The 16,328-nt window shown below is 45.1% G+C and overlaps 1 protein-coding gene and 1 pseudogene across 11 annotated transcripts in view; one reads left to right on the top strand and one right to left on the bottom strand.

Annotated features, from left to right (window-relative positions):
- The window catches only part of NKTR (natural killer cell triggering receptor), a 46,482-nt gene extending 41,598 nt beyond the window's left edge, over positions 1-4,884 (bottom strand). For 8 of the 11 annotated variants that reach the window (XR_004264524.1, XR_004264525.1, XM_032264191.1 and 5 more), the window contains exons 1-2: positions 4,731-4,884; positions 4,472-4,552 (exon numbers count right to left, since the gene is read on the bottom strand). Coding sequence is in view for 6 of the 11 variants with exons in the window: in XM_032264191.1 (XP_032120082.1) it covers positions 4,472-4,529 (58 nt within the window). In the remaining 5 variants the exon portion in view is untranslated. The remainder of the gene's footprint in view (positions 1-4,471; positions 4,553-4,730) is intronic. The other 3 variants (XM_032264199.1, XM_032264200.1, XM_032264198.1) reach the window with 1 other exon arrangement.
- A 4,756-nt stretch (positions 4,885-9,640) lies between these two features.
- On the top strand, positions 9,641-11,091 carry LOC116540626 (annotated as a pseudogene).
- Positions 11,092-16,328: the final 5,237 nt, after the last annotated feature.

Below are 16,328 nucleotides of genomic sequence, written 5' to 3'. Positions count from 1 at the left end.
GAATTAAATTAGAAGTCATTGGAGACTCCATCTCAACAACCAAAAAAGAAAGGTATCAGATTAACAATATATGCTTCACCATCAAGAAACTAGAAAAAGAACAAAATAAAAACTGAAGCAAGCATTAGAAAGAAATAAAGAAATCAGTGAAATTGAAAACAGAAAATCAGAAACAAAATTCAATCAGACCAAAATCTGGTTCTTTGAAAATAAAGTGGATAAACCTCTAGTCAGACTGACAAAGGAAAAAAACAAAAGGCACAAATTATCAATATCAGGACTGAAAAGAGACATCACTACAGACCCCACAGATATTAAAATAAAAGGCTATGGCAAACAACTCTAAGCATATAAACTTGACAACTTAGATAAAATGCACCAGTATCTTATTAATAAAAACCACAGGTTGGACATGGTGGCTCATGCCTGAAATTCTAGCACTTTGGCAGTCTGAGGCAAGTAGATCACCTGAGTTCAGGGATTCGAGACCAACCCTGCCAACATGGAGAAACCCTATCTCTACTAAAAAATACAAAAAAATTCACGAGGCATAATGGCAGGTACCTATAATCCCACTACTAGGGAGGCTGAGGCATGAGAATCACTTGAACCCAGGAGGCAGAGACTCCAGTGAGCAGAGATTGTTCCACTGCACTTTAGCCTGGGCGACAGTGAGACTCTGTCTCAAACACAACAAAACAAAACACAACACCACAAACTGCCAAAACTTAAGAAGAAATAGACAAAAAACAAAATTGACGATATAAAATATTCTTACATCTAACAAATAAAACAAAATCTTACATGACTGAAAATTATAAAAAACTATCCTGGAATTATTTCAAAAACCATCTTATTAGATTCAGATAAAAACTCAAATACAATTTAAAGTCTTTTAAAAGATATACCTGCATTCATTCAGTGGCTTTATAATAGTTAACTTGTCTGCTATCAAATGGGCACATTTCTATGGATAGTAATGCAAAAGACATAATGTGCTGTATTCAACTGAACTTTTATCAATACTTCTTCATGTCTCATTAATATGGACAGTGTGGCCATTCTTAAAATGATCTTTACTTAACAAAGTAAATCAAAGATACTGTTTTGTAATATCAAGTGAATTACTAACTATATAAGTAGTCAAGAGTATTGCTCGAGAAAGTACATCCTGACATATGTACTAATGGTTAAATCCTACAGAACAGGACACTTCATACAAGTGAAGTGACCCTTAAAAGTTGTGTAAAGGCTGGGTACGGTGGCTCACACCTATAATCCCAGCACTTTGGGAGTCTGAGGTGGGTGGATCACGAGGTCAAGAGATCGAGGCCATCCTGGTCAACATGGTGAAACCCCGTCTCTACTAAAAATACAAAAATTAGCTGGGCATGGTGGCGCACGCCTGTAGTCCCAGCTACTCGGGAGGCTGAGGCAGAATTGCTTGAACCCAGGAGGCGGAGGTTGCGGTGAGCCGCGATCGAGACATTGCACTCCAGCCTGGGCAACAAGAGCGAAACTCTGTCTCAAAAAAAAAAAAAAAAAAAAAAAAAAAGTTGTGTAAAATTAGCTGGGTGCAGTGGCTCATGACTATAATCCCAGCACTTCGGGGCCATGGTGGGCAGATCACTTGAGGTCAGGAGTTCAAGACCATCCTGGCCAACATGGTGAAATCCATCTCTACTAAAAATACAAAAATTAGCTGAGCGTGGTGGCACATGGCTGCAATCCCAGCTACTGGGGAGGCTGAGGTAGAAAAATCGCTTGAACCTGGAAGGCGGAGGTTGAGGCTCCAGTGAGCCAAGATTGCACCACTGCACTCTAGCCTGGGCAAAGAAGTGAGACTCCAACTCAAAAAAAAAAAAAAAAAAAAAAAAAGGTTGTGTAAAATCCACTATTTAGTTAATATACTCAAAAAGTGCTAGTATTTTATGAGACTGAACCATATGAAATTGCCAATTATCAAATGATTAAACCTAGAACAATGTAAGCACTGCATTCCCTGTTTTATGATTTGTTATTCTCAAGAGTGCTAATCACATCTACACACATCTATCAGAATGAATTACCTTGGATGTTAAGGACTGAGGTTCACTGAAAACATATGCCAAACATACTCTGGAGACTTTTCACAACAGGTTATGTGCAAATCTAGGATCTCAACTTTTACTAGGAAAGGGGTACTTAACATGACTACAGAACTTTTTCACTTGTACTTTTATTAAGTTTTTAAAATGAAAAATTTTTTTTTAGAAACAGCATCTTGCTCTGTTGATCAAACTGGAGTGCAGTGGTGCAGTCATAGCTCACGGCGGCAGCCTTAAACCCATGAGCGCAAGCCATCCTCCCACCTCACCCTCCCAAGTACAGATGAACACCACCATGCCTGGCTATTGAAAAAAAATTTTTTTGTGTGTAGAGACAAGGTCTTGCTATGTTGCCCAGGCTGGTCTCAAACTCCTGGCTTCAAGTAATCCTCCTGCTTGGGCCTCCCTAAGTGCTGCGACTACAGATATGAACTACCATGCTTGGTCATACTTCTGCTTGCACTCTACTATTTTTTCTTTTCTTTTGTTTTTTGAGACAGGGTCTGGCTCCGTCACCCAGGCTGACATGCAGTGGTGTAATTTCTGCTCACTGCAACCTCTGCTTCCCAGGCTCAAGCAATCCTCCAGCCTCAGCCCCCCAAGCAGCTGAGACTACAGGCAAAAACTAAGAGAGCCACCACACCCAGCTAATTTTTGTATTTTTAGTAGAGAAAGGGTTTCACCATGCTGGCCAGGCTGGTCTGGAACTTCTGAGCTCAAAATGATCCACCCGTCTCTGCCTTCCAAAGTGCTGGGATTACAGGTGTGAGCCCCCAAGCCTGGCCTATTTTTAATTCTAAAAAAAAAAAACCTGTTACCTGAAGCATGGATTCACTACAGAACATGGATTAAGGTCCATCAAGGCTTTCTAGTGATACTTATTTAAAAATATAAATCAAGGCTAAAAACATTAAAAGAGAGAGAAGGCAATCAAATTTCTAGGATCACCTCATTCCTTTGCTCAAAACCCTTTAATATCTTCCTGCCTCACTGAGTCAGTATTCTCTTCCCTCTTCTACTCCAGCCACAATGGGCACCTTGCTGTCCCTCAAACAAGCAAGTACAGTCCTCTATTGCTTAATAACCAGGACGCATTCTGCGAAACGTGTAATTCGGCAATTTCGTCACTGCGTGAACATCACGAGGTGTACTTAAACCTAGATGGTACGGCCTACTAAACACCTAGGCTATATGGTGTATTTGCTCCTGGGCTACAAGCCTGTACAGGATGTTACTACACTGAATACTGTAGGCAACTTTAACACAATGGAAGTATTTGTGTATCTAAACATACCTAAACATTAAAAAGCTACAGAAAAAATAAGGTATTTAAGACCACTGTTAGAGACAGAAGTGTCATTTGGCGCACGACTGTACCACGCTACTCCTCAGGGCTATACGGTTTACCTCTACACGAACGCTCTTGGTAAATATGCCTCGCTTCATCTCCTTCAGATATCTGCTTAAACGTCATCTTCCGGAAACGGCCTTGTTCGACCAACTTACTAAAATCGTAGCCCAACTACAAGTCACCACTACTTTTTCCCTAGTTGTCTCTCTCTTCCCCCCAGTAGAATATGAACTATAAAAGGAAGGGAGGCCTTTGTTTTATGCACTGCTCTACCTCCAGAGCCTACAACAGTAGAAATTCTCATAAGAATCTGCAGAACAAGATGTTGCACAAAGACAGTAAATACACATGTGCCTCCAATTAACACTTTCGTCACACATACCAAAAAAAGCCAAGAAAACAGTTGGAAACCGTGCACGCTCTACTACTTGGAATGAAACAGCTATACTTTAGAAGGAAATGCTTTATTTTAAAAAAAAAATACACTAACAAATGGCTGGAAGACAAAACATGAGTGCGAAACGCATGCAAGCTGCCCTTCTGCTGGTACAGAACGCTCTGGTTCATCACAAAAGACGTTCCCAGGAAGACGAAATTCCAGCTAAAGATCCAGGACAAACGGAGGCAGCGGTAACATCTTCGTGATATACCGTGACTGGGAAACGCACGCGATTTCCCACCAGCTGAAACTCCAGGGCACGAAGCAAGACGCGGGAACCCGGTCGGAGCGTTCGCCCCGCGGAGGCCCCGGGAGAAAGCGCTCAAAGCGCCGCACCTCCTCCTCGCGGCGCCAGGCCGGCGCGAGGGCTGGGTCTGCGGGCGCGGGGGGCGTGGGGGTGCGGGAGGACCGGCCGGCTGCGAGCGGGCGGCGCGCCCAGGCCACCGTCCGCTCCCGCTGCTTTCCGTCGCGGAGACGGAACGGGCTGCACCTCCGACCCGCACCCGCAGGGCGGGAGGCAGCCGCGGGCGGACCCTCCCCTCCCCTCCGCCGACGCGGGCCGCGGCCCACGGCGCTCCCCAGGCTCCCGCTCACCCGGCTCCCGGTTGATCTCAATGTCGAAGTGGCACTGCGGCCGGTCCTGCGCCCCCATCGCGGCCGAGGCGGCGGCAAGAGCTGGGAGAGAGGGGGAGGAACGCGGTCAGGGCAGGGGCGAGGCGGGCGGAGACCGAGTCCGCGCCGCGGCGCCTCACGCCGGCCCTGGCGACCGCGCAGGAGGCCCCGACGCGGCGCCCTCCCGCCCCGGGCCTCGCGGCTCCCGCGCAGCGCGCACGCATGCGGGCGAGCTCTTCACCTGGCTGGCGTCCAGCCGGAGCCGGTCCCCGTGGGCAGAGGAGAAAGCACCGCCACCGCAGCCAGACCCCAACGCCACTAACGGAACGTCAGCGCCTGCGCCCGGCCCCCTGGTGCCACGCTAAACCCCGCGAGAGTCGGCAGAAATACCGCGAGAGGACAGGCTAGACGGGGGTGGTCACCCGACGGCGGCGGCGGCGGGGGCGCGCACGGGGGCGTGTCTGGTGAGCTCCCGCGGAGATTCGAGCCGGCGCTCCCATACCTGCGCGCGTCCTGTTTGCCCCGCCCTTTGCAGTGAGTCGCCCAATCCGAGAGCCGCGGATGCGCCTGCGCCCTCCGTCTCGTCCCGTGCGGCTGAGAGCGTCCGCGCACCGTTGGACACCGCGAGAGTTCCGTTTTCCGGCGCTGTGAAGGAACTGAGACAATCCGGCCTTTGAGTGTCCGTTAGCGGAGGCGGCGTTTTCTGTGCTTTTTTTGGCCTGGGGTGGTTACGTCCGTGTCCTGCTGTTAGGCCGTTTAGGCTGAGGAATGCGTTCCTTCCCGCTTTGGCGCCAGCGTCACTGGTCATCCTGCGTATATGTATATATATAGATGTGGGGTTTCGCCATGATGGCCAGGCTGGTCTTGAACTCCTGACCTCAGGTGATCCACCCACCTCGGCCTCCCAAAGTGCTGGGATTACAGGCGTGAGCCATCGCGCCCGGCCCCATTCTGCAACTTTCGTGAAGTTTCAGTTCCAGTCTTCGGCCCATTTTTAAAGCTGGTCCTTCGAGTTTAACAGTTGCGAATGCAGATGTTTTGTTAGATGGACACATGTATGTTCTGAATACAAATCTTTTGTTACATAAGTTGTTGCGAAGTCTTTCAATCTGGGCCTTGTCTTTTCATTATTTTGACCATGTTTTTGGTAAAAGAAGTTGTTAATTCTGCTGAAGTCACTTGGTCATTTTTTTTGAGACAGAGTTTCGTTCTTGTTGGTCAGGCTAGAACGCAATGGCGCAGTCTTGGCTCACTGCAACCTCCTCCTCCCAGGTTCACGCGATTCTCCTGCCTCAGCCTCCCGAGTAGCTGGGATTACAGGCGTGCGCCACCGCGCCTGGCTAATTTTATGTTTAGTAGAGACGGGGTTTCCCCATGTTGGTCAGGCTGGTCTTGAACTCCCGACCTCAGGTGATCTTCCCGCCTCGGCCTCCCAAAGTGCTGGGATTACAGGCTTGAGCCGCCGCGTCCGGCAAGTTGGTCAGTTTTACCGTTTATGGTTTGTGCTTTTTCTGTGCTAGGAAATCTCTGCCTACCTCAAGTTCGTGAAGGTCTTCTGTGTTTTCATGTATGTCTTATATAGTCTTTTACGTATAAGTCTATTGTCTAATAGCATTCATTTTTGCTTATGTTGTCTGGTTGGTGTCACATTTTCCTCTAGGGATACACAGTCGTTCCATTACCATTTGTTGAAAAGACTCATCCGTTGAATTACCTTCGTCTTGTGACCATATACGTGTGAGTCTATTTCTGGATTTTTGTTCCAATGATCTGTGTACCACACTTTTTTAATTTTTTTTTTAACTATAAAATGTATATTACATGCAAGTTATTTTAACTGTTTTTAAGTGTACAGTTCACTGGCATTAACTATATTCACATTGTTGTGCAACCCTCACCACCATCCACCCGCGGAACATTTTTCATCTTGCAAAATTGAAACTTTGTATCCATTAAACAGTAACTCCCCATTTTCCCCTAATTCCAAGTTCCTGGAGGCCACCCTTCGACTTCCTGCCTCTGTAAATATGTCTACTCACATGAGTAGACTCATACAATATTTGTTCTTTTAGGCTAGGCACGGTGGCCCACGCCTGTAATCCCTGCACTTTGGGAGGTCGAGATGGGTTCGTCACCTGAGGTCAGGAGTTCAAGACCAATGTAGCCATTGTGATGAAACCCCATCTCTGCTAAAACTGCAGAAAATTAGCCGGGCATGGTGGCGGGCACCTGTGATGCCAGCTACTCAGGAGGCTGAGGCAAGAGAACCACTGGAACCCGGGAGGCGGAGATTGCAGTGAGCCGAGATCGCACCACTGCACTCTAGCATGGGCGACAAGAGCCAAACTCCATGTCAAAAAAAAAACGTCGCACTTTTGTAACTGGGTGATTTAACTTAGCATGGCTTCCATTTCATCCATGTTGCAGCATGTCAGAGTTTCCTTTTTTAAGGCTGGATAATATTCCATTGTATGTATATATCATATTTTGTCTGTCCATTCATACGTCAGTGGATAGATTGCTTCTACCTTTTGGCTGTTGTGAATAGTGCTGTTATGAACATGGGTGTACAAATACTCTTTGAAACCTGCTTTCAATTATTTTGGGTATATGCCCAGAAATGCAATCACTGGATCATAAGTTAATTCCATTTACAATTTTTCCAGGAATTACCATACTGTTTTCCATAGCTGCATCAGCAATACACAAGGGTTCCAATTTTCCCACGTCCTCACCAACACTTGTTATTTTCTGGGTTTGTTTATTGCCAACCTAATGGATGCGAAGTGGCACACTGTAGTTTTATAGTAAATTTGGAAATTGGGCTCGCCTAGATTGGGTGTCCAATCTTTTGGTTTCCCTGGGCCACATTGGGAGACTTGTCTTCAGCCACATAAAATATACTAACACTAATGATAGCTAATGAGCTATTAAAATATCGCAAAAAAGCAAGCTTGACTTAGATCATTTCCAACTTGTTTTCTGCACCTATGTCACTTTTTTGGAGTCCGGGGGGGGAGAGATGGAATCTCGCTCTGTCACCTAGGCTGGAGTGCAGTGGCACAATCTTGGCTTACTATAACCTCTGCCTCCCGGATTCAAGCAATTCTCCTGCCTCAGCCTCCAGAGTAGCTGGGACTACAGGTGAGTGCCACAGCTGGCTGATTTTTCTGTAGTTTTAGTAGAGATGGGGTTTCACCATGTTGGCCACACTGGTCTTGAACTCCTGACCTTGTGATCTGCCCATGTCAGCCTCCCAAAGTGCTGGGATTACAGGCATGAGCCACCGTGCCTGGCCACCTGTTACCACCGTTTTAAAGTGCAGTCAAACCTTTGGTACTTCCACACCATCAGAGAAGTGCTGTCCTTTGTCAGAAGTTGCCCATTCTACCCCTGAGAGTCCAGTGTGTCTATCAGAGGAGCAGTCTCTAGGCTGGATTGAGAAACAGGTGGTGCTGGATCTGATTTTGCTGACAGTTACAAATTTGAACAGTATGAAATGTACATGTCTTTCTGGAGACAAAGTAGCTTCATAAAGCTAACTTTCATAATGGATTCATGAAAGGAAAAGATGGAGAGCATTGCCGCACTTTGTAATTACTGTTTGGAACAGCAGGCTTCAATATAGATAGGTTTTACCGCTCAGGAATGAAATACTTAATTTGGAATGTACTCAAACAACTTTTTAAACCTCCTGGAATACGTTCTTATCTTGACACTCCAGTAACTCTCTTCTTTCCACCACTGGTTATGTGACCTGAGACAAATCACTTTGACCTCTCTGAAGTTTACTTTCTTCATCTGTAAATAAATGAGATGACATACCTCTTTTCTAAGGTCCTGCCTGTCTCAAAGATTGTTTTATTCTGTCCTGTGATTTGAAATTATACTTCAGATGATTTGAAGATAAAGAATGCGATTTGATCTGTGGTTAAGGTGAAGAAATACCGGGACAAGGCAGGCCTAGGCCTCGTGTCCACCGAAAGGACTGGCACCGCCTCCCTCTCTTCCTAGAGTGGTAGAAGAGTTTACAAACTCAGGCTTAATTTGCCTATGATTTACCATGAAGAAGAACCATTGGTAGTAGGAATTTTCAGGTAACGATTCTGGGTATTTAGCCTTTAGAGTGTGATTATGCCAGCGATTGGAACTCAGGGGATAGGACTCTGGAAAACAATCAGGAATCCTAGTGAGAAACAAACAAAATAATTTTCTAGAAAATAGAAATGATCAAAATTGACTTGAAATAGAAGTCTTGAATAAACCAATAAACATTGAAGACATTGAGTTAGTAATCCCAAATCTCTGGACAACTGTGGAAGACATTTTGAGACAAATGGGAAATTTGATTATGGCCTAGATGTTACATAATACCAAGGAAATATATTTAATTTTGTTAGATGTGGTAATGAAATTTTGATTATGTAAGAATATGTGGTGTGGTGGCTTACACCAGTAATCCCAGCAATTTGGGAGGCCAAGGCAGAGGATCCCTTGAGGAGTTAGAGAACAGCCCTGGCAACATAGCAAGGCCCTGTCTCTACAAAAAGTTTAAACAGTAGCTGGGCATGGTGGCAGACACCTATAGTCTCAGCTTGTCAGGAGGCTGAAATGAGAGAATTGCTTAAGCCAGGAGCTGAAGCCTGCAGTGAGCTGTAATTGTGCCACTGCACACCAACCTGGATGACAGATTTAGACCCTGTCTCTAAAAAAGAAAAAATGTCTGTCTTCTCGTCCTTAGTTTTTTAGAGGATGCACACTGATGTATGTAGGAATGAAAACACATGACGTCTGGGATTTGCTTTAAAATACTTTGTAAAACAAAAATGAAGAAAATAAATTTTCTTTTTTCATTCTTTCTTTTTTTATTTTTTTTTGGAGACTGGGTCTTCCTCTGTCTGCTAGGCTGAAGTGCAGTGGCACAAACATGGCTCACTACAGGCTTGACCTTCTGGGCTCAAGTGATCCTCCCACCTCAACCTCCCAAGTAGCTTGGACCACAAGCACAAGCCAGCATGCCCCACTAAGTTTTAAATTTTTTGTGGAGATGGGGGTCTTGCCGTGTTGCCCAGGCTGACCTCAAACTCCTGAGTTCAAGCCATCTTCCTGCCCTGGCCAGCCCAAAATGCTGGGATTACAGGCATGGGCCACCATGTCTAGCCAGAAAATAAATTTTAAAATGGATATTGAGTGAAATTGGCAAAAATCTTGTTAATTGTTGCCTCTAAATGATAGATGGGATTTGTTGAGCTATGTTCTCTACTTTTATATATCTCTGAAATTTTTCATAATGAAACTATTGAGAAGAAACATAGTCTTCCATTCCACAAGACACAAGTTCCAGATTGTTTTGTAGGCAAATTTTTTCAGACCCCAAAGGAACAATAATCCCTTTCTCAAATGTTTTGGAAAATTAAAAAACAGAGAAGTTTATCTAAGCTACTTTGTGAATATCAAGACAGTATAAGAAAGTTAGAGGCCAGAGAATCGAGTTTACACAGATGCAGAAAACACAGGCAAACCTGAGGTCCCCAGAATTACGGACATGAGTTTGGTGGCTGGAGAGCTTGTGGTGGATGTGCTGCCTGATTTTGATGAAGGTTATGAAGCCACTGGTGTGCGGGAGGTGGCTGCAGCACTGGCAGAGGAAACTTGAAGATACCGACCTGCTAAGAACTACCTGAGCTACCTGACGGCTGGAATTATTCTGCCTTTGTAACTGACATAATGAGAAATGAATTTGAAAGACTGGCTGCTTGACAATCAGTTGAATTGCTCAGTATGAAATGATATGAGCTTACAGCCCCTTCCTCTGGTTAAAAAAAAAAAAATGGCATTACTACATGGCAAGAATGTGTAAACAATTTTATGGCCCAGCTAGAGCATCAAGCAGTTGGAATTGAGAATCTGCAACTAATGTCACAGCATGGAAGTACTGCCTGAAAAGTATGCAATGAAAATCTAGTTCATGTAATTGAACATGTACAGAACAAACTTCGGAAGTTACGAAAACATACTCAAGATTTAAACTGGCAGAGAAAGAACGTGCAACTCACAGCTGGATGTAAATTGAGAGAAATGGAGTCAAATTGGGTATCCCTGGTCAGTAAGATTATGAGATTGAATGGATGATTGTTCAGCTAGAAAATGAAATCTATCAAATCAAGCAGCAGCATGGAGAGGCAAACCAAGAAAACATCCGGCAAGGCTTCTGAAAAGTTAGTTTAGCAGGTAGAAGAAAAGTTGGGCTTTCACAAAAAGCATCTGAACTTTTAACGAACTGTGAAGGACAACAGCATCTTCCCCGAAACCAATGATGTTTCAGTGTTTAGAAATCATAGAATGTGTGGGCTGCTGTGGTAATTTTATTTGTATATCTCAACAATTAAATGTCTAGCTTGGTGATATTTTTATAGCCATTAAAAAATCTTTAGGCTTTCAAAATAAGTATGACTTTAGAATATTATGTCACAGAGTTAATTTTGAGCTATGTGGGCCATATTTTATATCCAAGGATCTTTATTTAAAGTTCTCAACATGTACAGGAAGTTGGAAACTTTTGGTTTATGACTTTGTCTGATAAAGAGATAGTTCTAAACACATTGTTATTACAAAAAAAGAGAGCAATCTCATTATAAACGTGGATTTAAAATTCAAATAAAATATTAGAAAATGGAGTTTAGCAGTGTTTAAACTGCAAAATATTGATGACCTAATTGGTTTTAACTCAGAAATGCAAAGATGGTTCAACAACAGAACATTTATTCCTGTAATACACCAGATTAGCATATTAAGAAAATGTATATGATTATCCCGATTTAGGTAGGGTGAATCTGTTGTCAACATACTGCCTCTCAGTTCCCAGTGCACCCTTCAATATATCCTCTGTAATACACAATTCAGCCTCAAGCAGGGATCCCTGTTCCGACCCTACTTCCGAATAACTTTTACATTTTTACAACTTGGGGGAGGGTGAAAAGAGATGAATGCAGGAAAAGGAGTACAACCAGAAGATACATATAGAATACATATAGAATACTACTTTATTTGTGCCATTTTAAAACTTAAAAAATATCCTAGATCTTAAATAGGAAATTGTGCAGAAAAGACCTATTAACATGCTTAGCCCAAGACTAGTGTCTTTAGAGAGGCCTGATTACAGGTTGGCCCTTGACTGGAATCGAGGAACTTGAATGGAAAATAATTCCCTACACACATATAACTTTCTCTAATTTACAAGAGTGGCTCCCTAACCCTAAACTATTTGTACAAACCATATGATGTATGCTGAAGAGCTACTTTCTAGGAGTCTAGAATTTTGGTTTGTGCGGAGCAGCAGATGTGACCAGCCGCTGGTAAAACCTTGGAACTGAGTCTCAAATGAACCTCCCTGGTAGACGTTTCACACGTGTTGTCACAGTTTGTCACTGAACATGTCCTGCTGGGAGAGGACTCTTTGAAGCTTGCATCTGATTTCCTCTGGGCTTTAGCCCATGTGCCTTTTCCCTTGCTGGTTTTACGTTACATCTTCCTGTTGTAGTAAATCATATACTGAGTTATGTGAGTCCTCCTTGTGAACCGTCAAACCTGAGGGTGATCTTGGGGACCCACAACACAGAGACAGTTATCAGAATTTGGTTGAAAAAAATACACACACACACACATATAATTTGAATACATTTTTTGAAATCCTAGATTTCTTTTTTGTGGAAAATGAGGAGTATAATATTTCATGAGGTACAGAAAAATTTTTGCACCTCTGCCCCTTGTCAACAGCTAGACCACAACACCAGATTGTATGCAGACAGCTGTGATTGCAAGTGAGGAAGTTTCTTACCCCACAGTTAACCCAAGACACAAAATTTATATTTTAATAAAACGACATCCTCATGGTATTAGTCACGATCAGGTGGACTTTCTCTGTAGAGGGCAACGGGATATGGCCATAGCAGCTTCTGGTCATGCACTTTTATGGCCTAGCAGTCTGAAGAGAAAGTGTTTGTCCTGCCAGAACCAGTAAGAAAAATTCTGGGGAAAGATTCTGATTGGCTTGATAAGGTTCACGTGCCTATCCCTAGATCAGCCTTGGTGGCCATGGCAATGGGTAGATATGATTGATCAGCTTCGGATAGAGCCAGTAACCAGGAGAAAGGCATGGAGGTGTGGTGGATGGAAGTCAGCAGTACAGAAGTGGCCACGGCGGCAATGGCAGTAACTTAAGAAGCCACCCCCACTGTGAATAATACTAGACCCATCTTTTGGCCTTTTAGGTTAGCAGTCCTCTGCTACTAACTTGTTTTAAAACGTGGCTGTATTTTCACAAATGTTTCCTGCTACATCTTCTTTATGAGAGAGCTTAGATCTCATCAAAGTCATATGAAAACAACCACTGCAACCAACACTTCTTGTCAGTGAGGGTCCTTACTCGTCTAATGTTGACCCTACTTGTTCACTGATCTCATCCCTTAAATTCTGCTTTGAATCCTTGGCTCCTATACTTTTCTGGAAATAGGCTTGGCCAAGCAGATTGGGTTTGAGTAAACACTTTTCAAATGCCATGATGCTGATGGAAGCCACATTGGCCGAGCCGGTCCATCTGAATGAGATTAGTGCCCTTATAAAAGAGACCCAGGGGCTAAGCCTGGCAGTTCACGTCTTTAACCCCAGCACTTTGAGGGGGCCAAGGATAGAGGATCACTTGAAGCCAGGAGTTCAAGACCAGCCTGGGCAGCAAAGTGAGACCTCATCTCTACCAAAAATTAAAAAATTAGCCAGGTATGGTGGCATATGCCTATAGTCCTGGCTACCCGGGAGGCTAAGAGGGGAGGATCATTTCAGCCCAGGAGTTTGAGGTTACAGTGAGCTAGGATCGCACCACTGTGCTCCAGCCTGGGCAACAGAGGGAGGCTCTGTCTCAGAAACAACAAATAAGACACCCAGAAGAGGCCCCTTGCCGTCTCTGCCACATGAGGTTACAATGAAAAGATGGCTGGCTGTCAGCCAGGAAATTGTCTCTCAAGGACACCAAATTTTCTGGGGCCCTGATCGTGGACGTCCCAACCTTCAGAGCTGTGAGAAAGAGTTCTGTTGTTTATAAGCTCGGCTGACAGCATTTTATTATAGCAGTGCCAAGGGACTAAGACAGGCAGTGATCTCAAGAAACTACATTCAGGGAGTGAGGAGGGAAAAAGGGCGGTAACCAGTGCAAATGTGATATTAACCAGCTACTGCAGCTGCTGATTGGAGCTTAGCCCTGCTGGAGAACTCGGGGAGCACACACAGAAGACGCAGCTCCGGGTTATCCCACCTGAGGATGTCTCTTGAGAGTCCCTGGTTGGGAGTTGCTCCCAGGGGTGATAATCCTTAGGTTCTTCTCGCCTGCTACACCTGGGCAAAGCAGACTTCCAGTTTTAGAAAAATGTCCTTGGAGTAGAGTTACAATATGGACAGTTGGGAGTCAGCTGGAGCACAGTTAGAGGAATGAAGTTCAAGAAATGAGAGTAGAATGCTGATAGCTTCTCCCACAACTGGCAAGTCATTTTTTGTTTGCAAACAAGGGACTGCTCAGGAATGGAGAAACGTAGACGTTTTCTGACCTACAGGAAGCTCTTGATAATTTCTACGTGGAATCCCTGCAGCCTCATGTCTGGGTGATGGCTCAGGCATTTCTTGGGCTTGCATGGTGCCGTGGTCTGTGCCAGGGCGTGAGTCTTTTTTTATCTTGCCGAGCTTAGGAGCTCCCTGAAAGTACGGCCCAGTGCCCTCCCCCTCATTTTCCTCACTGTAGAGCCAAGCTCAGGCCTGGTCAAATGAGGACTCACGTTATAATTAAATTGATGACCACATAGGTGAATATTGCTCTATAAATGGACTCAAGAGATTAAAAAACAGTTGGAATGAAGGATATTTGCTTAGCTCTTGCCTCTGCCTGCATGGCTGGGTCCCTTGATGGTCATGTGTCAGGTTCCTTGTTCATATCTCAGCTGCAGTGTTCCCTCCTCAGGCCATCCCTTACTCTGTAATCTAAAGTAGTCACACAGACGCTCCTCAGCATGTCATCCTGTTGCAATTCTCTTTAAAGCACTTCTGTTTTAAAAAATACATTTACTTTTTGGCTGGGTATGGTGGCTTATCCCTGTAATCCCAGCACTTTGGAAGGCCGAGGCAGGTGGATCACTTGAGGTCAGGAGTTCCAGACCAGCCTGGCCAATATGGTGAAAATTCATCTCTACTAAAAATACAAAAATTAGCCAGGCGTGATGGCATATGCCTGTAGTCCCAGCTACTTGGGAGGCTGAGACAGGAGAATCGCTTGAACCTGAAAGGTGGACGTTACAGTGAGCCAAGATCACATCATTACGCTCCATCCTGGAGACAGAGCGAGACTCCTTCTGAAAAAACAAAGAAAAGATAAAAGAAATAAACTCAGATGACCTTCAGTAATGGAGGTGTATTGTAAGGTTCAAGGGTACAGGAGGTAGCCCCAAGCATCATTTCCTCGCTAGCCACATTGTTACTAGGAGTCCCCACAGGTTAAACTGAGATGTCAAGAGCCCTCATGAGGAAGTGGAAAAATGGCTTAACATTTTGTGGAATACAACCTGATCTCAAGTCATCTGATCTCTTTGTTGTAGCTGCCATATCCTCACCCCACGGGAGTGATAATGGAGGAAGTCACCACTCTTGCAACTCCTAAGAGATAGGCTTGGAAACCCAAGAGAACAGGCTCAGACCCTGTGTGGGCTGTTGGGAGATTGGTTTGACCCCACAGGTTAGAGACGGGCTCAGATAGGCTGAGTAGAGGCTCAACTCTTGAAGCAGGAGGTCCTCGGAGAAGGGAGAGTGGCTGATAAGAGTCTGGTCACAGACTCTATTTGTGTTTGGTGTTTGTTTGTTTAATTTTTTTTTTTAGAGACAGGGTTTCTCCATGTTGGTCAGGCTGGTCTCGAACTCCTGACCTCAGGTGATTTGCTCGCCTTGGCCTCCCAAAGTGCTGGGATTACAGGCGTGAGCCACTGCCTGTTTGTTTGGTTTTTTGTTTTTAAATCAACTTTCACAATGCTATTGATTCCTGGGTCCTTCAAGAGAGATGGCAAATGCTTGTGCTTCTGGCTGTCTCTGAAGCAAACAGCTGGAGATGGGCTGGAATGCAGGTGGCTAGCTGGCCCGCACCAGCTTTGCCAAGGTGTCCCCAGGGAGGGGCCTTCTGGAGTGAAGGGCAGGCTGTGGCTCAAGCCACTCTGCTGTCCTCAGAGGCTTCTGATTTGCCCTGATTCAGTCCTCTGTCTGCAGACTCAAACATCATTACAAAAGGCAAATGGAACACAGCAGGTCACCGTCCCCCTTTCCACTGGAGCAGAGTTGGGCTTTGTCTTCAAGGCTGCTGCCCCCCCCACACAGGAAGCTGCTAGCTGCCAGGCCCCAGTGGCTTGCTCAGGGCCCACACTCCCCAGCAGAGGAGTCTCTGGTGCTGTCACAGAGCACCCCACTGTCCTGCCCTGCCTGCTTCCGATATGTGCTGCAGCCAGTAGGAACGCTTTCTACAAGGACACATCACCTTGTGCGGGCGGCAGCCAACCTGGGGGTCTGCCTTGGCACCTTTCCGCTTTCTTGTCTTCTCTGCCATCTAGGGACCCACACGGCTACAGACGCTGCTTGCTAGTGCAGGGGAGCTAGCTCCCCTGGAGGCAACTCCCAACAGTGTCTCTCAGGTAGACAGTTCTGGAACGTTCTCACTGCTTCTCAGTTCTTCTCCCACAGAGCTGAGCCTCTATTGCTTAATGGAGTGACCTCAGTAACTCCCTTTAGTAGCTTTTCCTCCCTATCTTACTCTCTCTAC

Source organism: Sapajus apella, unplaced genomic scaffold (genome assembly GCF_009761245.1).
Source record: "Sapajus apella isolate SASKATOON/1434 unplaced genomic scaffold, GSC_monkey_1.0 scaffold143, whole genome shotgun sequence".
NCBI lineage: Eukaryota > Metazoa > Chordata > Mammalia > Primates > Cebidae > Sapajus > Sapajus apella.
Note: the sequence above shows the minus strand (reverse complement) of the source record. Positions and strands in the feature narration are given on the sequence as shown.